Source organism: Alosa sapidissima, chromosome 4 (genome assembly GCF_018492685.1).
Source record: "Alosa sapidissima isolate fAloSap1 chromosome 4, fAloSap1.pri, whole genome shotgun sequence".
Classification (NCBI taxonomy): Eukaryota; Metazoa; Chordata; class Actinopteri; order Clupeiformes; family Clupeidae; genus Alosa; species Alosa sapidissima.
The window spans coordinates 5,318,710-5,341,146 of record NC_055960.1 but is presented as its reverse complement, the minus strand read 5'-3'; the positions used below and the strand labels follow the sequence as shown (position 1 = coordinate 5,341,146).

Genomic DNA, 22,437 nt, shown 5'->3' with positions numbered 1-22,437 from the left:
GCGGGCCAGAGGGGAGCTAAACAGATGACGACAGCGCTGCGACGTCGAAGTCCGGAATCAGTTAGTAAACATTGGTCGTAGTGTTATCCAATTGCATTGAAGTCCGGAATCAGTCAGTAAACATTGGTCGTAGTGTTATCCAATTGTGTGAATGATATTTTCAAATGCATGCTTGGTGCCGCCCCTCGAGTTGGGCCATTTTCATTACTCATAGCCAGACCCTTAATCTTTCTAGATGTGGGTCTGGATTTCCAGGCCTAATTGTGAATTATGCACAGAATTTCTAATGGTTTTGGCCTTGAGACAGGACATGGGTTGCATATCCAGAAATTCTGCAAAGCATTTGTGTCCTCATATGTGTTCTGTTTCAGGTTCCGTATGTCTACTTTTACCTGACTAACCTTTGCTTTCTTTTCTCTGAAGCAGGTGTACAGTTGAGGAGATGTAGATAGGTGTTCTTATTTGAATGGTCACAAGGTAACAAAAAGGTACTCTCTTGTCTGCTGTCTGTTCTCTGATATCCTGTGAGAATTGAGGACTGGTCAGAGACAGCGACCTCCACCCCAGAATAAGATTCCACCTGTCCCGCAGCAGTTAGCTCTCACCTTCTGTGATTTGAAGTGCTTTGAGTTTTCCAGGGAGAAAATAAGACCTTTACTACACCAGCTCTGTTTTGGCCTTTGGCCTGCACAGTAGCTGAATGCTCAACAGGACATTAATGGCAGTAGAATATTGGAAACGGGGAGAGTTATGATGTAACATTTATAAAGGTTGCCAGAGACGTAGCACTGTTTTTCCTAAAGTTTACACCTGTAACTGCCAATCTGTCCTGGCTAAATCCCTCCCATTGGTTCCGTCTCCGCTAGCTGAGCATGTCTCTCCCCTCCGCCATACCCCTCCCGATTTCTAAACAAACCATCCCAATGGGGACCATTGATTCACTTTCTCCTTCTCCTCTCTTTACAACAACTCCATCTAAGCTGTACCTCTGATCCTTGGCCTAACCCTTCCCCTGTTTTTAGATCCCTTGTCCTCTCTGACCCCTTTGTCATTGGCTCGGTCACTTGCCTCCTTGTCCCCATGAAGCAAGTGACTCCTCAGCCAATGTGCATAGCGTGTTGGGAGTGTACATGTGATGGAGCTAACATGAACAAGCTAAAAGGAAAGACATGATGTCCCCCAGAGTACTTGAGTAAGGTTGTAAAAAGACATGATTTCTTAGTTTCTCAGAGCCTGTCCTGTTTTTGTTTATTTTCGGAACAGCAAACAAAATGGCGGCTCGCTAATCCCGCCCACAGCTCCAATTTGCCTTCGCCATCTCTCCAGTCTTGTCCCAACACACTATGCAGCTCCTCCGAACTCTGACCCTCCTCACCTCTGACCCCCAAACTCTCGCATTGCCTCCGATTCCTTGTCTTGTAGGGAAAAGGAGGGAAATGTATGAGCATCCTGTCTTCTGCTTGGCGTCTCAGGTGATGGATTTAACCATCCGTGAGTACCCCCACCCAACCCAAACCCCCCATCCCTCATCGTCTCCCTGACTTCCATGGCCTCTCCATTGGCTCCACTCATGCTCCTGTCTGCTCTCCTGCTGTCACATGTCATCATATCTGTGAAGGCACGGGTGGGAAGGGTGAAACTGAGAGAAAGGGAGAATGAGTGACAGAGAGAGGATGAGAGAAAGACAGGCCTGTCGAGAATCCTTGGCCACAGTGTCAGCTTGATTCCTCTTTCTACTTCTTCTTTTTCTTCTTCTTCTTCTTCTTCTACTTCTTTTTCCTCCTCCTCCTCTTCTTCTTCTTCTTCTTCTACTTCTTTTTCCTCCTCCTCCTCTTCTTCTTCTTCTTCTTCTTCTTCTTCTTCTTCTTCCTCTCATTCTCCTTCTTCCTCTCTTCATAGGTAGATTGGTAGGTAGGTAGGTAGGTAGAAATGTAGATGGATAGAAAGTAATAATGTGTAAGAGTGCACTATTGTGTAGTGTAGAGGGGACTTCTTGTCCCTTCATGCCTTTTGTGATGTTACACATTTCTGTGCTCCCACCTGTTATCTGAATGTATTTTTTCCTTTGCTTCCTATGCATCTCAGTGTACAGTGTCTCCAGCGTCAGTGGTCTTTAATTTGTGTGGGGCTGTGTGTGGGTGGGAGTGTGGGGCAGGTTGTGGGTGGAAATGTGGGGCAGTGTGTGGGTGGGAGTGGGTGGAAGTGTGGGGCAGGTTGTGGGTGGGAGTGGGTGTGAGTGTGGGGCAGGTTGTGGGTGGGAGTGCGGGGCAGGTTGTGGGTGGGAGTGGGTGGGAGTGTGGGGCAGGTTGTGGGTGGAAGTGTGGGCCAGGTTGTGGGTGGGAGTGTGGGGCAGTGTGTGGGTGGGAGTGTGGGGCAGGTTGTGGGTGGGAGTGTGGGGCAGGTTGTGGGCGAGAGGGACTGTGGGGGACCACGAGTTGTGGTCACAGGAGACGAAGAGGAGGAGAGACGTGTTATGTGTACGCATGCTGACTTCCTGTTTGTGTTTTTCTCTGACCTGAGTCAGCTCTCACCAGTGCGTCCTGTTAAATGATGGTAATGGCAGCTGTGGTCACATCCTGTTCAGACATAATGAGCATTTTGTTGGTTTGTCTGTATGTTTGTTTATTGTTTTTTTTCCCTCAGTGAATCATGTTCCTGCTTCTTATTTACATTATTTTCTTTTCTCCTCCAGGCAAATGTCTTACAGTTTTAAGGGCTGTGTGTGCGTGTGTGTTAGAGTGTGTGCGTGTGTGCGTGTCAAGATGTCATCATGTCAAAATGTCTATGTGCGTACATGTTTATTTACATGTGTATTCATGTGTCTTTTTCATGTGTGTCTATGTCGAGATAAATGTGCAGATTTTTACGTGTGTCAATTTTTTCATCCCCAAGAGGAATGTTCCAGAAACACAGGTCAAGGGTTACATTCTGAACAGTGACAGATCCAGGCACTCGCTACTGGGACACCAAACCATTCCATTGTTTATTGCATCTTGTGTTTTGCTTATTTCTCATCTCCTCTATTCCTCTCCCTCTTTCTCTTTTCCAAGCTGAGAAAACTAACAAGGATCCCAAACCAGATCCAGGTGAAGCCCTTTGGGTTTGACTTGATGCCCTAAAATTATAGTACCTGTTTTAAAACACACACACACACACACACACACACACACACACACACACACACACACACACACACACACACACACACACACAGGCACACCCTGTTAGATACAGATAAGGAAGCATGCCATGATGTTTGCCATGTAACCCTGACTGTTTGTGAGGATGGTATACTTAAAAGGCATAGTCTACTACATATTATGTGTGAGTACTGGCATTGGTTAAACAGATATTACTAAGAGAACCATAGTGAGCAATACTATCTCTCACAAATATGTAATTTGGAGCTTTTCCAATGTGTTAAAATGTGATGTGTGCATGGATATGAAAGACTTCTCACTAGCGCTGAGAAACATGCTATCAGTAGATGTTGAGTAAAACATTCTGCTTTTTCTGGTCTTGCATTGAGGACCTTAACCTAGTTTACATCACATGTTATGTGATATACCCTTTGGGACTTGTGCCACATACTGTAGTTTAACACATTGGCTATGGATGAAGTATGGTGGTTGCCATGGTAATTCATGATTATCACAGTGGCCATTTTCACTACTTCATATCCTGAGACTCAGCCACAACACACACAACATGGATAGGTTGTTCTGTGGAGAGACCGTGGCTGGGATCTCTTCACAGTCCAGCTGCCTGCATGTCAAACAGCACTCCATTCTAGAATAGCCTAAACTCAGAGCGTATGGAGATGGAGTGCACTCCGGAGGCCGTGGCAGCTTGCCGTCCATTTCATATGGAGTAGTGAGCCACATCAGAAAGTGAAGGTCCATCAGTTTAGCATTCAGGCAATGCAGGCAATGATCTGTCCTGTCTATGCTGTCTACACCGATAGTAAATAGGAGATCCCACCAGTTAGTCAGTTATCAAGTTTGAAAAGTAGGTCAGATGCCGTATCTGGCAATGAAATAACCTCACACAAAATTGTGGATGAATAAAACTAAAGCTTAAATATACTTTAACCAGTGCTCATATATTTTCTCTCTTCTGCTGTGATAGATAGGCCATATACACCAATAACAATCAGAAGCTAAAAATCAAAGCCTTTCCTCTTCTTTCTACTCTCCTCTGAGAGTCTAATATACTTCATACCACATCAGTGTCGTTTGTATAACACCCATCTCATCAACGTTGTCCAACAGTCCACCTGTCCGCAGTGTGACACTGACCCCAGATCTGCAGCGTTGTGGTGTTTGTGCAGTGCATGATCCATATGAAAGGTGTCCGAGATTGACACACGGTCAAGTGCGTGTGCCTCCCATAGCAGTTAGCGCAGCTCCGTCTGCCCACTCCTCCTCCTGTCCCCATTGCATGCAAGTCATCATGACATGCCACATGACACCAGTGGTCTGTGTGAATATAACAATGTCCCCTCGGAGCTCACGTCATGTACGTGTGAGTGGAGTTCACCAGTGGAGGTCACAAAGTGTCCTCCACAGTACAGCAACAGGCAGAGAAAGGGATGATTTCATACCAAGGTGAAAATGCTTCACTTTGACATGGCTCATATGATACATTATACAGACAAAGGTATAAGGAAACCTGCCATTACACCCATAGGAACTACAGTGACATCACATCAAATCCCCCCTTTGCAGCTATAACAGCTTCCATTTATCTCTCCACAAGACTTTGGAGGGTCTGTGGGAATTATTGCCAATTCATCCAGAAAAAGTATTTCCTGTGGGTGTAATGGCAGGCATCCCAATACGTTGTATTGTATACACTATACAGTGTATGTCCTTATATGTTCTTGGAATGTCACTAGGTTTCATGTCCAGGAGACTCTAACTGGTCATGACACATGCAGCAAGAGAACTCTGTGAAAGTCTTTGCACTATAATTGAAATGACCCTAATCCCCTTTCATAACGTCCCCCAAAGACATTTCCATATACCATACGTCATGCCAATGACACTGTCATAAGGGCCATGTCAAACACTTTGGCTCGATCAGGACATGTTATGTCTTAAAGTGACATGACAATGGCCGGTTTCCCAGACATGGATTAAGGTTTCTTTCAGACGAAGTGTTTGAATGGGGAATTCCTCCTCCCAATTCCATGCAGTTTCAGTCTAGTCTTAATCCTTGTCCAGGACACCAGTCTGAAGAGTGACACTTCCCTTGAAATGATACGCAGAGAGTCTTTGCACTGTAACCTACAATGTCATGACACATCTGAGGTTACCATAGCCTTTGCCAAATTTGAAGGCACACATTTTTTTATTGTCTTTATCTTTTTATTGTTCTAAATCCTAATAGTGAGTGTAACACCCACAAACGTAATAACTTCCCCCAAATGTAATAAATTAGAAGTGTAATACAAATCTGCACTTTGTAAATGTGATAATCCTACAAACGTAATAATTTCCCACAATCATAATAACTGTTGCCTACTGCAAACGTAATGGGAGATGGTACTCTCATTATTTCTCTTTTTCTCCATGTTGGTGGGGTGGGGATGTTCCCCCAAGTACCCCATCAGCCCAACAAAATGGGAATGAAATATTAAGAGCCAGTTGGATTTCAACAAGGTCCACCATGGTCCATGCAAATATGAACAAGAAGACACAGAGGGAGGGAGAGAGAAACAAACAACACTCACATGGAAGAGAGAGAGAGAGAAAATTCAAATACTATTTTTGAAAATGACCGTGCCAGTTTTTCCCTCGCCAAAATGTTTGGATTCAGAGCTTTATTTGATTTTGATAGCACTAATTTCTATGTATTAATGACTCATTTGTTTGTGTGGCTGTTATGTTTTGAGGGTATGATCTTTATCGTCAATAGAAAAGTGCATTTTTTAGGCCCATGAAAATATCCTCCTGTTTGTCTGGCCCTACCTGTCATGTCTCTATTAGTGGGGCCCACACTTTGAGAACTGCAGGTTTCTTGGATGTTACACCCAAAACACTCCCTTGAAATCTTTGTGCGAAGCACATAGTAATAATTTCTTGCCATGACACTTCACACTTGCAAGTAATTAAACATCATAATAATTGTGACATCAGAGAATTTTTTTTTTATATTTGCGGTAGGCAACAATTATTACATGTGTGGGATATTATTACGTTTATGGGATTATTGCATTCAAAAAGTGCAGGTATTTATTACTTTTGTGGTTTCCTATGTTTGTGGGAAGTTATTGTGTTTGTGGGTGTTGCAATGAGACTCTCTGATGTGATATTTCAAGCATTAGCAGCACTTCTCGGTCGTTTCTGCATGTGTAAGAGAGAAAGGGCATATTTGAGAGAAGTGGGTATTTAATGTATTGTAAGCAGCTAGGGCTTTGATTGCATCCCCCTGAGCGCATGTGACTGGTTCTCTGGGCTGACCTCTTCTCCTCTTGACCATCTGCTGCAGAAAATGCGGGCCAGTTAGTTACACCGGCCAAGAAGCTGGAGGACACCATTCGTCTTGCTGAGTTAGTCATTGAAGTCCTCCAACAGAATGAAGATCACCATGCTGAAGTGAGTGAATGGCTCCTCCCTCCTCTCTCATTCTCTCTCTCACTCTTTCTCTCTCTCTCTGTTTTTCTCTCCTTTTCATTTTAAGAAACAGCACGTTCAGTGGTTATTTCAGGGTTAGGTGTGGAAGGAGTCGATGCATGACACAGTATTGTTTTTGATCTCTCCTCTGTTTTTTTTGCTGAGAGAATTCTGTCACTGCCTAATCGCAGTGACATGGGAAGGTTGAGTTGTAGTTCTAGTTAAGTGGCAGACGCAGCCTCTGAAATCAAGTCTAGCCAAGTCATCAGAGAGAGCAGAGAGTGTTTGCATGAGTGAATGCACATTTGGTAAGACATTGGTAAGAGGTTATCCATTGTGGCCTTTCTGAGCTATGCAGATTTACTCTATTTTTCTGAATATGCTTAACAGGCTGCAGTCACAAGTACTGGAGATCAATCGGTACAGTATCAATGTTTATCTTTCCTTTAAGACCCATCACATACACTTTCCCCTGTGCATGTGAGCTACTCAGGTCAAAGACCTTCAGTTCTTTTTGGGGTGTGTGGGGGGGGGGGGGGTGGAATGTGTATTTTAGGGTATCAGTTACACTCGATTTCTTTAAGTGCCTGCCTGAATTTAAGGTGACCAAACAAGTCAGAGTCATCATCCTAGAGTAGTTTGCATGACCCAGATGAAGTTATTAAATAATGGTAATGCACGTTAACTCTCGATGCCATTTGAGATTTATTCTGATTCTGCATCAGTGAGAAAACAAGGCCAATAAAGAAAATGAAGTATGACAGAGACAACATATGGTGATAGAATATACTCAGTTTAGTATTATAGCTTCAAAGAAGTTATAAAAAAAAAACACACAACTAAGTTAATCACTGCATGTGGGTCTTTGCCTGACTCCCCTGAATGCATTATAAACTAGTGTTGTATAAAATGTGCAGCAGATCTAGACATGAGTAATTGGCAATGATTCTGCCAGCCAGTTTAGCACAGATGTGTGTGTGACTGCGATGAAGAGCTCCGGCTCCTTGTTTTTTGTTTCTCTTTGACATCCCTGATGGGCTTTAGCAGGGGAAAGAGGTATGTGGTAAATCAGAATGTGTGCAGCCAGCTCCCTTTAACACTCGTCAATGGCTTGTGCATGTCCTGCAAAGGATACTCACCTTCTCCCCACATTACTGCCGGTAGTGAGGTGTTTGCGAGGGACGTCCGCCTTGCAGGCTAGTGTCCTTCAGTGCTTCAGCACAGTCTGGAGTCTGTGGTGACAGCAGTGCTTGCGAAGCTTGCAACCTTGCCTGCTGCATCAGCTGTTTTCACCAGGGCGACTGTGTCCTTAGCCAACATGCACCCTGTCCCTCAGTCATGACAGCCTGGCCTTGCCCCCCACTCCTTCCCTCCTATCCCCACACACACACATGATTAGTACAACCAACTACTCTAACATTCATTTCTGCCCGGCCCCAAGTCATCCAGACCCCCTCCCTTTCTCCAAGTGCATTGTTTGTTTGTCCAAGTAAGCGTAGCTCGACCTGATCCCTGCTTGTTCAAGTTTTTGGGATTTTAGTCCTTTTAGACTGTTTTTCGGTTTCCTCTTGGATGTGGGTCAGGTAAGTAGTACGGTAAGTTGAGAAACAGCTTGTGACCCTTTTAACCGAGTTCATCTAGGCAGGCAGATGAATGTGTGACTCACCAGATCTGAAAGTGAATATAAATAAACAGCATGCCCCCAAAGGGAAGGATTAAGCTCTTTATGGTTTAATCAGTTCCCTCAACTGAGTTTGTCAAATACAGAATTTTGTGAGAAAAAAGTAAGCCATGCCAAGTCCACAAGCAGGCCACAGAATCTTAGTCAAGACTTGAACACTGAAAAAAAACACTCTGAGAAGTATGACCAAAACAGGAACGAATGCAAAATACCACAAAGATACACAGCAATGGCTCCATAGAACTCCTGTCGACCTTGAGGAAGGTCACTGCCTGCTTGAAGTTCTTGGTTTGTCTGAGGCAGCGTGCATGGTTCAGAGGTGCATCCATACCCATCAAAAGACAGTGGCACCAGGATGTGCTGAGAGGAAGCTTCCATCTTCCATCCAAGAGGAGAACCGCATGCAGGGGAAGGCCCCTATGCATGGCACAAGCATCCTTATGGTCCCATGAGCCCTGGTTCTGTAGGTTGTGGCAGATTAGAAAGCTCCACACTGTCACTACCATAGAGTCATATATAGGTCACTACTGTCATGACATCATCTGAATTTGAATATTGTACACATTTGTACATAAATACTCGCAAAAAACTCATTAATGGAGAGGACATGTATACTGACGGCTGCAGACTAAAAAAAATCATAAAACTGTGGCAGCTGGCTTTGTTGTTTCTACTGGCATGTTATTCTTCATAAATTAAAGTTAAATTCAGATAATCACACAATTCAACCAGTGAACCACAGAAATCTAAAAGCATAGAGGATCCTGCAAAGAACACTGGGGTAGCAGGGGGACAAGGGTAAGTCTACACTGGAAAGGGACTTTTTTGTCACAATATTGGCCCCAGCTTTGCCAAAAGAGTGGTGACTGTTGGTGGATTAACTCCCCAGCAGCTCTAGCTTTGCATGCATCCCCCTGGGTTAGTTGACCACTGGGACACCACTGCAAACTAAGTAAGCTTCTCGGTAGCTTTCTAAGTTTTCATTGATGAGCAGCATGCATGGTAAAAAAGGTAAAAGTGCTAAGTGCCAAAACAGGACTCTAGATATTAACAAGACTTACGTTTAGAACTAAAACCACATGCCACTGAAGGTCATGCGAGTATCTCGTTTGTCTAAACAACTTGGATGGTGATAGCTAAGTTCTCATTGAACTTGCTGGTGCAAAGCTTGCCTGAGATGTATTCACAACTTCAAGTGACTGTGGACTGTTTTTCTCCTCTTCCCTTTTGCGACATCCCTGCCTCGGGTTGTCCAGGCCTTCGCGTGGTGGACAGACCTCATGGTTGAGCATGCAGAGAACTTCCTCTCCCTTTACGCTGAGGACATGGACGCTGCATTAGAGATCCAGTCTCCAGAGAGCTGGGATAGCTTCCCACTCTTCCAGCTGCTCAACGACTTTCTCCGGTTGGACTGTGAGCAACCTAACACTTACCGGTGCCATATTTTACTTTAAAAAGAGAGTTAGTTGAGATCTTTATGCAAAGAACCTTTTTAACATTTGCAGTGAACTAATAAAGTTTCTTGTCTTTGTAGGCTAAATGGTGTAAATGAGAAATTACACATGAAAATGTGATGCATCATCTAATTTATTCAGTGTATTTATCACCACAGATGTTTTAAATTCACAGGTGTTGTTTTGTTATCTTTTTATCTTCCTCCACGGTGTGAAATAACTTTCCTCAAGAAGTTTGCTAAAATGTGTTTCAGAACAATAAATTAGGTGTTTGCAAAAGTGTGGCCTGTGAAAGCACCTATAATGGAACAATGGAGCAATGATAATGGAACTGTTGATCTTCCTCTCGGTTGCCTCCTCTCCAGATCACTTGTGCAATGGCAAGTTCCACAAACACCTGCAGGACCTGTATGCCCCATTGGTGGTGCGATATGTGGACTTGATGGAGACCTCTATTGCACAGTCCATCAGCAGGGGCTTTGAGCGCGAGTCATGGGAACCAGTGAAGTAAGAGACACTACTGTGAATAAACATTCATGGAACATAGTGGACAACATGACCATTATGGCTCTCTGCCTTAATACCTCTCAAAAGATAACAATGTTTTGTTTATATGAGAGCATTCGTATGACAGTACTAGACTTCATTATAACAACCCGATTTGTCACAAGTATTATCTTATGTGGCAGAACTCTTTTTTTTTAGCTTGTAGCTTTTTTTTTAGAATATATTGAGACAGAGAAATAGCAAATTAGGCTAAATCACACATCACTAAAACAGTGTATCAGTGTTCTTACAGGTATTTTCTCTGTACAATTTCTCTGTCATGTTGCACTGGTCTAGACTGTATGGCTTTATAGACCTTGGCCTGTATTCACAAAACATTTTATTACGACACAGTCATTAATTCACATTAGTGTCTTCAAGAAAGGTACTCTTAGCCTGTTGATAATTTGTGAATATGGGCCCTGATCTGATATTGTTGTATAATCACATGTACCATATATATCTGTTTTGGCATAGGTGTCTGAGGCTTTGCTAAATATTTGTCCATGAATTAATCTTGCATTTACCGTCTTTTCCCAGTTTCAATCCACACAGTTGGACCACATTAACACTTGAAACATGCTTAACATGATTTTCATGTAGATTTCCACTATTACCTTTTTCATGTAATATTAACTTCAAGACCAGTAGATGGGGGATAAGTTCAGCAGAGTGATATAATTGTCTTAAAGATTTCTAATAATAAATTTCCGACTCATTGAGGTATTTACTACTTTCTAAGGGCCTCCCAAAAGTCCACGGCTTTTTGTTTATTTCGTTTTGTAAACTAATCCATAATTTAAGCATTGCTTCACTGTCTTAAGTGTTGTCTAGTGCTTTATATGTCCTCTTCTTTCTGTCACATTATTACCATTATGTCCCTGTTGTTGCTTAAAACAGCCCTGTCCTTATTCCTCTAATGCATTCTCATTTCATCATTTCTTAAAACATGGCACAGCTCCAAGCTTCTAACTTATACATGATTGCACAACCTTTCAAATCTATTATGTACAATACTAGACTGTTTAGGATATGGTTTTGACCATCACAGTGGAGATTGTTTGTATTTATTTCTGTATAGATTTACAAAGAAAATGCTGTAAGTCGTTAAACTGGTAAAAAACTACCAGTATGTGCATTTTCTAACCTTGGCTACAAATTATATTTTTGGGTTTTGGTTTATTCAGCACCTCTCTGTTTTGACAATGTCTGTCACATTGTGTTCTGCACCATCTACATCATCACTGTTATGGATTTTATTTTATATTTTCTTTTTGTCTGTTTCTGCAGGAGTTTAACAAGTAATCTGCCCAATGTGAATCTACCAAATGTGAACCTACAAATCCCCAAAGTACCAAATCTACCCGCTGGTCTGCCAGTAGCTGGACTATCTGTTAACCTTCCTCAAATGCCTAGCTTTTCCACCCCGTCTTGGATGGCCGCTATTTATGACTCCGAGTGTGTATTCAACAAGTAGTAGTTCAACATAGATCTGATGCATTCATTTACAGTTGTTTGGCATGAAGTGTGTCTAATGACTGCCATCTCAAAACAAATGAGTATGGCCTGATGAATTTATACTTGCTCAAAAAAAAAAAAAATATATATATATATATATACACATATATATATATATTCATAAGTGCATCCTAAAACAAAATTGGGGATAAAAATATTATTACCAGAGTTTTGGCATCTACAGACATTTTCATGCCAAATGCACTGCAGGGGGGATCTGGCTTGACCTCGACCTTCACGGTGAAAAATGAGAACCTTTCGGGTTTTTCATTTTCCTCAGTGTGCATGCCATTAGGGGTGAGGTCTGAGATGGAGAGGTCTGAAACACCACCCAAGCCTTCCAGCTACACTGTACAGTAGTTACTGTGCCCAATAAAAGGGATCTTTCACTCAATCCTGTCAATGTTTGTGTCATAAGACACAGTCCTGAGTGATTCTGCATCTCTCCATGATGATGCCCCCCCCCCCCCTCATCAGTTTGATGATCTATCTGAAGGGAGTTAATATATGATAGACCTATCGAACTCCATTAAAAACTGTAGATGGTTTATGAATATAGCTACACTGTGATCCGAAGCAGATGGTGGTTCCGTGGTGGTTCCGTGAGTGTTGGTTGGTGGCAGGTGGAACTCTCCACTCTCATCACACATACTGTAGATCTGTCTCTGCATTCTCTTACGCACTGAAGCTCTGCCCTCTTCAGTGGAGCTGGCATCCGTGACGATAGAAACTAGTCTTTCTTTTCCACCATCACATCAGACCCTCTTTGCTCACCCATCTATATCTCTGCTCAGGATGACCACGTCTTCAGAACTGACTGCATGGTGTGTTTGACCTCAACAACCCCCCCCCCCCCCCCCCCCCCCTTCCACTTCAACGTCGGGCATGGGTGCTGAGAGAGGGCCTGGTGTTTGTACTGTGTTTCTGTCATGGACTCTTAGCTCTTCTGCCAAACAAAAGTATCTTCTGTTCCTTCTGTCAAATAAATGACACCCATGTCTTTGCTCCCTTTGATAATATGAAACAGGTTCTGGGCCCTATCTTGGCGATCTAAAACGCATGGTCACTGGCGAATAGCTTAAATACATTTAGGGATTTGTCCAGTCCACATTCGGGGTGGTTTCTCAAAAAGGCGGCTCTTATGTTTCTTAATCAGTCAAGGGTGTGTTTTGGGTGTAACCTCCTTTAAACCAATGATAATGACATCTGTCATTCCCTTTAACAGCAATCAGCGCAACTTCAAACAACGCATTGGTATTTTGATAGTCAGGGTCGCATTTGAAGGAATCTGCTTGCACGCGAAACCGTATGGAACAGTTATTCCACTAAACCATGTTTAACTAAAACGTAGCAAAGTATAGGCTACACACATCTGCACTCGTATATTATGAGAACTCATAGGCAAAGTGAAACTAACTTCACCGTGGTGTCATAGTCAACGACAAAACAGTCATACACAGTTAATTACTTTCACTATTGACTGACAATGGGTTACCATAGAAAACATAGCCTGGAAAAAGCAACACCTACCCCAATAATGTTCGAATGACTGAATAAAAAAAACTTAAGGACATTTATCCTGCAGATGAGTGGCTGCTTACATCTCGTGACAGTGCGTCCTCAGCATCATATGCGCCTTTCGCTATATACCAGTTTTTTCAGTGCCGTTATGCTTTTTAGATGGTGTAAGATAGCGATTTTTATGCTCTAGACCACACATTAGGTCGTTAATTGCCACACCCCTTGGCGCATTGTTTAATAAAAGACAAGCGCATGGCGAAAAAAAATCGAGTGTAAGATAGGAATATGCGTTGCGTCGTGGTAAGAATACACTATGCGCTGCATTTTAGATCGCTAAGATAAGGCCCTCTGTGTTGAAAATCTCTTTGTCAAAGCAAGTGTCTTTGGACAGGGCTAAACTTTAACTAGACAGTAAGTCCTAATATGCCAGACAAACATTTGTACTAAATAAACTATGATTCAGTGTTCTCCTAGTCTAATTAGGTGCTTCATGTTTTATACCCTCTGTAAACTTGCCCCTTACTGCAGCTGTATGTGTAGACAAGCTATCAGCTGTAAGCAGTCTTATAAGGACACCCATAAGAAAGAGCTGTGTCCAGTGTACTGTACATGCCTTCTCTCACCATAACATTCCCAAGAACTCCCCACAAATGAAAACATGTTCTCAGACAAAGCGTGCATGAAGTCTGTTAACCGCTAGGGTTAATAACCACTCCAACTGGTTTGGTTATTGGTTTTTCCTTTTCGGGGCAGTTCTGTCTACTTATTTTGCCATACGCTGACTGACAAACTGACGGAAGTCAACCCCAAATTGGACAATATGTTCTGTAATCCTCCAGTCAGGATTCAGTCAATGTGCGGTCAAAGTAAAGCATACACACCCAAATGTGCTGCTCAATTGCTGAGCGAGTCAGGCCCTCTGCATCCCCATGATCTGTGTGTGCGTGTGGCCTGGTGAGCCCTTACTCTTGACCTCTGACCTGTGCTTGTGCCTGTCAGCAATGGCTCTGGAACATCCGAGGACCTGTTCTGGAAGCTGGATGCCCTGCAGACCTTCATCAGGGATCTGCACTGGCCCGAGGAGGAGTTCGCCAAGCAACTTGATAACCGCATGAAACAGATGTCCAGCGACATGATTGAGAATTGTGTGAAACGGTACATTTTTGATTCATGTCAATTTTTGTTGACTACCATTCAGAAAACATACAGTATTTGTTCATGGGTCAAGTCATGTGAAAAATAATTCCATTCTTTGGTGGGGAATTGCCTTGCATAAATACACAGTATGGGCATTTACTTTTGTTAAGTAGCAAGCAATTCTCCAATTCTTATTATGACTGCCGCGCTAGTGAAGTATACCATAGTATACCATATGAATGTGCAGGACTGAGCGGCGGTCATATTTTGTTCTCATATCTAGTTCTCAACCAATTACTCATGAGAGACCATCTAGAAGTTTCTAGACTTTTAACTTTTTTTTCTTCTGGCATCTAAATATATTTTCTGCTTGTTGTGTAACAGCACCCGCATGGCATTGGAGTCCAAGCTGACCAAAAGCAGCCGTTCCACAGACTTCCGAATTCCCCTCTCCATATGCACTATGTTTAATGTGATGGTGGATGCCAAGGACCAGTCAGCTAAACTTTGTGCAATGGAGATGGGTTCAGAGGTAAGGGCCAATATGAGAGTAGTCAGTAGTCCAAAATTACAAGCCTAAAATTATAAGCCTAAATCTATGACTTCGTAATCTACTACATATTTCTGTTCTTCTACTAAGGTGTATGTATTGTTGCCTTTTCTCTTGTTTAGAAACAGAAACATTCTAAAATAGATGAACTCATTGAATCGAGTGTCAAGGAAATGATCTCTCTTTTGGTTGCAAAGGTATGTAACAAGTCTATTAACATATCATCATAGTATGTTGAATGTAATTACTTTTAGGGTGAAGGAGGACACCATAAGTAATTGTTTGATTTCATGAAGTGGATAAAACGAGACTATAAATATGTTTTTTTTTTTGTTTGTTCAAATGTTTAGTTTGTTGCTATTCTTGAGAGTGTGTTGGCGAAGATATCCCGTTACGATGAAGGGACACTGTTCTCATCCTTTCTGTCTTTCACAGTGAGTATAACACGCTATCCTTCATTAGCTGCCGGACCCCTATGGTATCCAATGGTTGTACAATCTGGAGAACATCTTCCATCTCACTCAGCACATAAATATTTTTCAATCATCCAAAAATATAAAAGATTCACATGGCCTATAGCACCAGAGGTGTAAATCCCAGGTTCAGAAAGTAGATGCCTTTTCCACACTGTTGGTCATCACCAGACAGTACATGAACATGAACATGCCCATTTGTAAAATCCAGTGTTCAGTGGAACATGTGAATGCACAACATAGCCTAAGATTTTAAATTCTGACCGATGCTGTTTGAAATGGACAAGGAGTAGTATTGGTTGGTATTGACCAAGGGCAAATGCAAAAGTGCTTCTATAAAAACTAAACTAACGTTAAAACCACATAGATGAACCCTTTTGGTTAATCTACAGGTTTTGACTGTCCAAAGCATGCTTGCCAAATCAATATTGTTCAACTCAAGGTGAAAATAACACATTTTGCAAAGCCTGCCACACCTCTAAAGTGAAAGTTTTGACAATTTGACAATTGTGTGCTGCGAACTGATTTACCTAATGACTGAAATGAGCACTGTATGTGCGATGGAAGAGTTAAAACATCATGCTTTACAGGCTGCTTTGGAAATAACCTGATTGAAAGATCTTATGCAAAGGTGCCTGATAAACCACCATGTTTGCTCTTTTCAAAGGAGTTTGCTGCATGCAACAATGCAATTGAACAATCAGACCAGTCTAGAAAAACTATTTTGATCAATAATTATTATGAGCACTTTTGGATTTCTAACATATCATTTTAACATATTACCTCTAAAATACAGTCTAACAATATTAGTACCAAAATGAAACAAAATTAAACAACAAATGGTGTTACCTTTGCATATGATCCGTCAGGCTTTGCCTTGTATAGGGAAAATTAATGCTGTTTTTCTGAACCTTCCAAGGTACTTCATCATAAAGCTACTGAAATGGTTTGTTTTGAGAATGAGGATGTGGTTGAAGGGAGATTTGCCTTTTCAAACATTTTAAAGTGTTATATCTTTATACATAGAATGCACCTAGTGCATTGTGAGATCAATGAAGACAGTTCTATGCATGGTTGTTCTGTTAGACTCCTTTACTGTAAAGACAATGTTTTTTTGATTTCAGGTGAAAGCGGCCTCAAAGTATGTGGATGTCCCTGTAAGTGGTCACGCCAGTTTGCCTTTGTGTTGTTGTTGCCTTTGTCAGTTTGCCTACTGTCTGTGTTGTGTCTGGTGTCTTGGAAATATTTAAGCATTTAAATATCTAACATTCTGTATCTATACTTTCTTTCAAAATGCTGGTGGTGTCTAAAACGTCTCCCCCTTTAGAGCCAACCAACATGCGCTGACTTGATCAGAATTTGGCCATTGATTAAAATCACCTTTAACACTTTGTATTAACAGCTATTCACAACATTCGTGACATTGATCATGTTAACTTCCTAACCCCTTTGACTGAAGAGTAGTCACTTTAGCCATCATGTCCGGTCGTGGCCTGTGTGTTTATTACGCATGACTGTGTCCCACCAGTGTTTGGATCCTTTCTGTGTGTGTTCCTTTCCTATTTTAACCCACCATCTGCCTACACAATTATTCCTTTCATTCGTTACTTTTCAAGTTTCTCTTTTTTTGTGTTGCCAGCTTGGCCCGGACTCTCTTGGAATAAATATTGTAAAAGTCTCAGTAAGGGATCGTCATGGATACTGTAAGACCGCTAACACTCTTGTTTGTCCTGGTTCTTCTAGAAACCCGGGATGGATGTGGCAGATGGATACGTAACCTTTGTGCGGCACTCTCAGGACATTCTGCGAGATAAGGTCAATGAGGAGGTGTACATAGAGAGGTTATTTGATGTAAGTAAGATGCCGCCTCCTCCAAATCCCACGATGGGAGGGGCCTATCCAAAATGAGGCAAAACATTGGGGCAGAGAGGGATAAGTCACTTGAGAAAAAGAAACAAAAAAAAACATGTCAACTTCAAGAAACTGCAGAGACTGTGTGTCTCTGTCTGTCTTTCTCTGTCTGTCTCACACTCCTTGCACTTACTATAAATGTTGTTAAACCCACTGTATTCCAGTGTAGCATTTTTATATCGCTTATGCCTTCTGTGTACTGCGACATTTTTGCTGAAAGGCAAAGTGTTCAGCAACCTTTAAAAATGGGATTATTTTAAGCAGTGCTCTCCTGTACAACTAAAACATTTGACTGGACATAAACAAATATGCTAAATAGTCTGTCCAGTTGAAAACACTTAATTTTACTGAAGAATAGTCTCTGATTAGTCTCCTTAGCAACTACCTAACTAACTGAAAACCTGTTGTTTTTTACATCAGCTATGACCTGTGAGTGTCAAAGACTGAGAGCACTGCCCTCTAAACAGAAATAATCCCTGGTGATACATGTACGCTGATGTGTGGTCTTTGTTTTCACTGATGTTTTGCTGAATTGTGTTCTGTGTGTGTGTGTGTGTGTGTGTGTGTGTGTGTGTGTGCGTGTGTTCTCGTGTGTGTGTGTGTGTGTGGTGCGTGCGTGCATGCGTGTGTGTGTGTGAGAGAGTTGTAAATGAGCGTGGTGAAGCATTGTCTCATTGGCAGTGTGTCGTGCTGCATATACATTTGTGTCAGGGCTCAACTTTTAAGCTATGTGTTAATTGATGTCTGTGCTATCATATGCGTGAGTGTGTGTTCATGACCAAGTGTGTGGGACACACACGTGATTTGTGTGTTTTCTTAGGACATTTTAGGGCTGTGTTTTGTCTATTTATTTTGTATTGCATGTATATTTCATAAGGGCAGACTGTTGCGTTCAGCGCACAATCTGTCCTTTTAAGGCTGAACGTCTGTGCTGTGCAGCATTCACCCCCGTCCACTCGTTTTGACACTATGCAACCTGTTTCAATGATGCATGGTCAAGACATCTGACTACGTGTTTAGTCCGTCACCAGTGTTGTGGGGTGCTCCCCTCTCACACTGCCCTCCCCTCCCATCTCTCACCCGTGTGCTCTGCTCGTCCTCATCTGCTAACTCTCTTGCTCACCTTCTGCCTTATATTACCTTCTTCCTTCTTTTTTTTCTTTTCTCTCAACAAAGTGAAACTTATCTCTTTTGTCCTGCTGTTTTATCACATTCTGTTGAGTGGCATGAGTTGAGATCAGATAATCTACCTGTGTACATCTACTAGCATGACCCTCTGCTCAAAGCCCCACTCTTACACACACACAAGCTAATACTCCCACTAGCACCCACCAGCCTGCTCAACCTGCCTGCATGCGATGCACGATTCAGTGGACTATGTGAAGTGGACAGGCAATCCTCAAAATGATGAATCAAAGCCATGATTTAGTCCGTTCAATTTCAATTAATCATATGAAGTGAACCACTTAATCAGATGAAGCAACCAAAATTACACCCAATGAATTCAATCAGTCAATCAATTAACAAAGAAATAAATCGATCAGTCAAACTATAAAGCTGGAAGCCTTGGAGTAAATCAATAATAGCACACATCTCTGAGGATGTCTGGGGCTATGTGGACACTTGAGAATCTTTTGGATTTCATTCTAAATTAATGTTTGATCTGGCACATCAGTAATCACCCACAGTTATTCCAACCCCAGATGGTCGAAGTAAATGCTCTTTCCTGCCTAGTCACTCCACAGAATCATATATCAAAGATTTGAGTCGCATTTTATACTATTATGAGGTAAGAACCTTTCATGCATTCATAAATGTGCTGTTCTCTTTTATCTGAGAAGCTTACAGACTTTTTGGATTTAACCTCCATATTTGCTGTGTGCTATTTCTAATTGCATTACGGATTTAAGATTACAGAAATGGTTGAAGAAAACAGTACTGCTCATTGTTGCCTGTGGGTTTACTTTGCACACTTACACTCTCATACTCTTTCAACCATGTGTTTTACTTCACTTTCACTGGTTACCGTACAGGGTTGTCTGGTTATGTCATCAAAACTATTCATACAAAGAGTTTAATTTAGTCTGTCATTTAATACCATAAGTTCATATTCTGTTTTACTTTTGATTACGTTCATGGGCAACACTTGACAGAATTTCTTAGAAAGTTTTATGATAGAGCACTTTATTGTCTGCTACATTTCTGGATAATTTAAAAGTAATAACTTTTAAGTAGTAGCAGATGCATACAGTATATAAATGTCAGTACAGATATTGGACCTAAAAAGGCCCACAGAACAAGTAGTAGCTGGCAAGCCACCGGATTTCCAAGTGGAGCCTACTGTATCTTTAGTGCCCTCTCGTGGTGGAAGCAGTGCCTTGAATTCACTTTGACATCACAGCAGAGCAATATGTAATTTTATACACATGATTTTTACTATATCCTTCTTTTGCAGATTCAAGGTCTTCTTAGTTGACAGTGGAAAACAAGCCTTTTAGAGATCAGCCCATCCTAAACTAATAAGAATTCAGTGTGCGTTTGTGTCTGTGTCAACATGTCCTGCACATGTTGACTTCATATGCGTTCAAATAGATGTGTAGTGTGTGTGTGTGTGTGTGTGTGTGTGTGTGTGTGTGTGTGTGTGTGTGTGTGCGTGTGTGCGCATGTGCAACTTCATAGAGCCAGCAATCCTCTCAGAGAGGATGCGCATGAGTGTGAAGGCGTGTCATTGTTACTGTTACCGTCTGGCTATGTGTCATGTTGCATGTGACTGTGATAACTTTTATCTTGTCAGGACAGACATTTTGTCCTGTTTGTATCTGTTTGTGTGTGGTGTCTGTGTGCGTTTGTGTTTTGCTGGAGAACGCTGCATTTGTGTGTGTTTCAGCAATGGTACACTGGGACCATGAACCTCCTGGGTACGTGGCTCACTGAACGCATGGAACAGCAGCTTCACGTCTACCAGCTGAAAATCCTCATCAGGATTGTAAAGGTGAAGCCCTGCCCCACAATTCCATACGGGAAAGTGTGAAACCAATTCACGGGATAACCATATATTGTATGGCCCAGTAATGGCATGCATGAAGTTTTCTTTAGTTACTGGAGGTGTAATTTGTCTCTGTATCAGGCTTAAAAATGAAATGTCTGTCAAAGTAGGATAAGCGTTATTCTGTCGATGGTATAAAGCAACGCAACATGCTAGATTGATAGTTAATGATATGTAGCTGACAGACTGACCAAGTCTGGGAATGTGCTTCTTACAGAAAAAGTACAGAGACTTCCGTCTCCAGGGGGTTCTGGACTCCACACTCAACAGCAAGATGTATGAGACGGTGCGCACCCGGCTGACGGTGGAGGAGGCCTCGGCCTCAGTGAGAGAGGGCGGCATGCAGGGCATCTCCATGAAGGACAGTGATGAAGAGGATGAGGAGGATGACTAGAGAACTTACCTCCACCGGTGCCCACCACCACCACCACCACCACCACTACCGCCACCACTACCGCCCTCTGACACCTCACCCTCCCGTCCCCACTCCTGAACCCTAAACACATTTTAACTTCGCCTGGTAACTGATGATGCATGTAATGACTCTGTTTACTCAGACTAGCCACTCTAGGACCTCTCTGTTGACTCAAAACGCCCATGAAAACAGCTCTCTAATAATAAAAAAAAGAATAGTAATTGTAACTGAGTAAAAAGAATAAAAAATGAAAAGTCTTAAAAAAAGAAACTTCAACAGTTTTAGCTGTGTCATGATATAAAAAAAATAGCACCATTTTTTTTCCAATTCATTAATTTCAGAATTTGTTTCTATGTGTTCCTAAGCAATATGGAGTACCATTTGTTTGACAATGTTGAGTGAGATTATTAGGTGTGTCCTTGTCCAATGCGATACATATATGGCGCTTTGACGTACTGTTACATACATTTATTGTACATTGTCGTGAAGATGAGTGTGTGGACCTTTCTTTTGTCTTGTCTCTTTTTAAGTGAATGCCAACTGCTTCAAAACTGAAAAAGAAACCTCTGTATTTTAGTTCACTGCTCTTCAGAGTAAATGTCTTCTCTCTGTCTGCACATCCTCATGTTTTAGCCTCCATGATTTTACTGTCCATTTTTCCATCTTGTGTCAATGTTGCAGTTCACCAACAAGATAGCCATCTGAAACTGAAAAAGTTGGTATTCCAGAAATGCAATATTATCATAACTCCAGCCTCATGGAGATTATTTATTTTTTATTTATTTACATATTTAGGTGGAGTAAATTCACTTCAACATTTGAAAAAAACATTGAAAAAAAATGTATTTAGAGTTTATTTTGAGTTTTTTCAAACTGAAGTTGTCTTGTCTAAATTTTGGTTTGTTAAGCAGAATGAGGTATGTGCCATTTATTTGGATATCACTGTTGTTTTTGTACATACAACGCTGTACATTGCACTCTGAGCCATCAATGCATGCCTGTGGGTTCCCACCCTCTCCGAAAAAAGCTTTTTGTTTTCTTCTGTGAATTAGCTGGTGAATTCATTCTTGCTTTTGCCTTATCAAAGCCAACAGTTGTAATATGCAAGAGCTGTGGCCTCTCAATAAAAATAACTGTACAAATACATTCATGCACACTGTCTCCATCTTTTCTTTTATAGGCTATTATTATTGTTACATATCTACTTAATATAACATTTTGGGGGAAACTGACCTCCAGGGGAGGATTTTAATGTAGCCTATGTTGTTTATTATATTAGGACGATGACATCATCGTCTTCTTAACAATTAGGCCTACTAGACCACAGAAGTGGGGCAACATTGAGACATTTAAATTTTACAATAAAGTGAAAGTAGACGCTTGACAATGGCCCAAAACAAACAACAACTTTAAAACAATTAAACAAAGCCAAAATATCCATGGTGAAAGCAGTGCACGATCAAATAAGGTGACAATTGGTCATACAAAAAAGACACAATGTGCAAAATATGAACCGGCCTAAGGAGGCAGAATTACATTGACATATCGTTTCTGTAGGCTATATTTGT

The 22,437-nt window shown here is 41.7% G+C and overlaps 1 protein-coding gene across 11 annotated transcripts in view; it reads left to right on the top strand.

Annotated features, from left to right (window-relative positions):
• The window catches only part of cadpsb (Ca2+-dependent activator protein for secretion b), an 87,695-nt gene extending 65,680 nt beyond the window's left edge, over window positions 1-22,015 (top strand). For 2 of the 11 annotated variants that reach the window (XM_042088386.1, XM_042088384.1), the window contains 15 exons: window positions 3,051-3,086; window positions 6,493-6,599; window positions 7,008-7,037; window positions 7,662-7,673; window positions 9,555-9,711; window positions 10,118-10,259; window positions 11,589-11,756; window positions 14,337-14,492; window positions 14,859-15,006; window positions 15,147-15,221; window positions 15,375-15,458; window positions 16,622-16,654; window positions 17,241-17,348; window positions 20,296-20,400; window positions 20,672-22,015. In XM_042088386.1, coding sequence (XP_041944320.1) covers window positions 3,051-3,086; window positions 6,493-6,599; window positions 7,008-7,037; window positions 7,662-7,673; window positions 9,555-9,711; window positions 10,118-10,259; window positions 11,589-11,756; window positions 14,337-14,492; window positions 14,859-15,006; window positions 15,147-15,221; window positions 15,375-15,458; window positions 16,622-16,654; window positions 17,241-17,348; window positions 20,296-20,400; window positions 20,672-20,848 — 1,538 coding nt within the window. In that variant the 3' untranslated portion in view covers window positions 20,849-22,015. The remainder of the gene's footprint in view (window positions 1-3,050; window positions 3,087-6,492; window positions 6,600-7,007; window positions 7,038-7,661; window positions 7,674-9,554; window positions 9,712-10,117; window positions 10,260-11,588; window positions 11,757-14,336; window positions 14,493-14,858; window positions 15,007-15,146; window positions 15,222-15,374; window positions 15,459-16,621; window positions 16,655-17,240; window positions 17,349-20,295; window positions 20,401-20,671) is intronic. The other 9 variants (XM_042088395.1, XM_042088394.1, XM_042088385.1 and 6 more) reach the window with 8 other exon arrangements.
• Window positions 22,016-22,437: the final 422 nt, after the last annotated feature.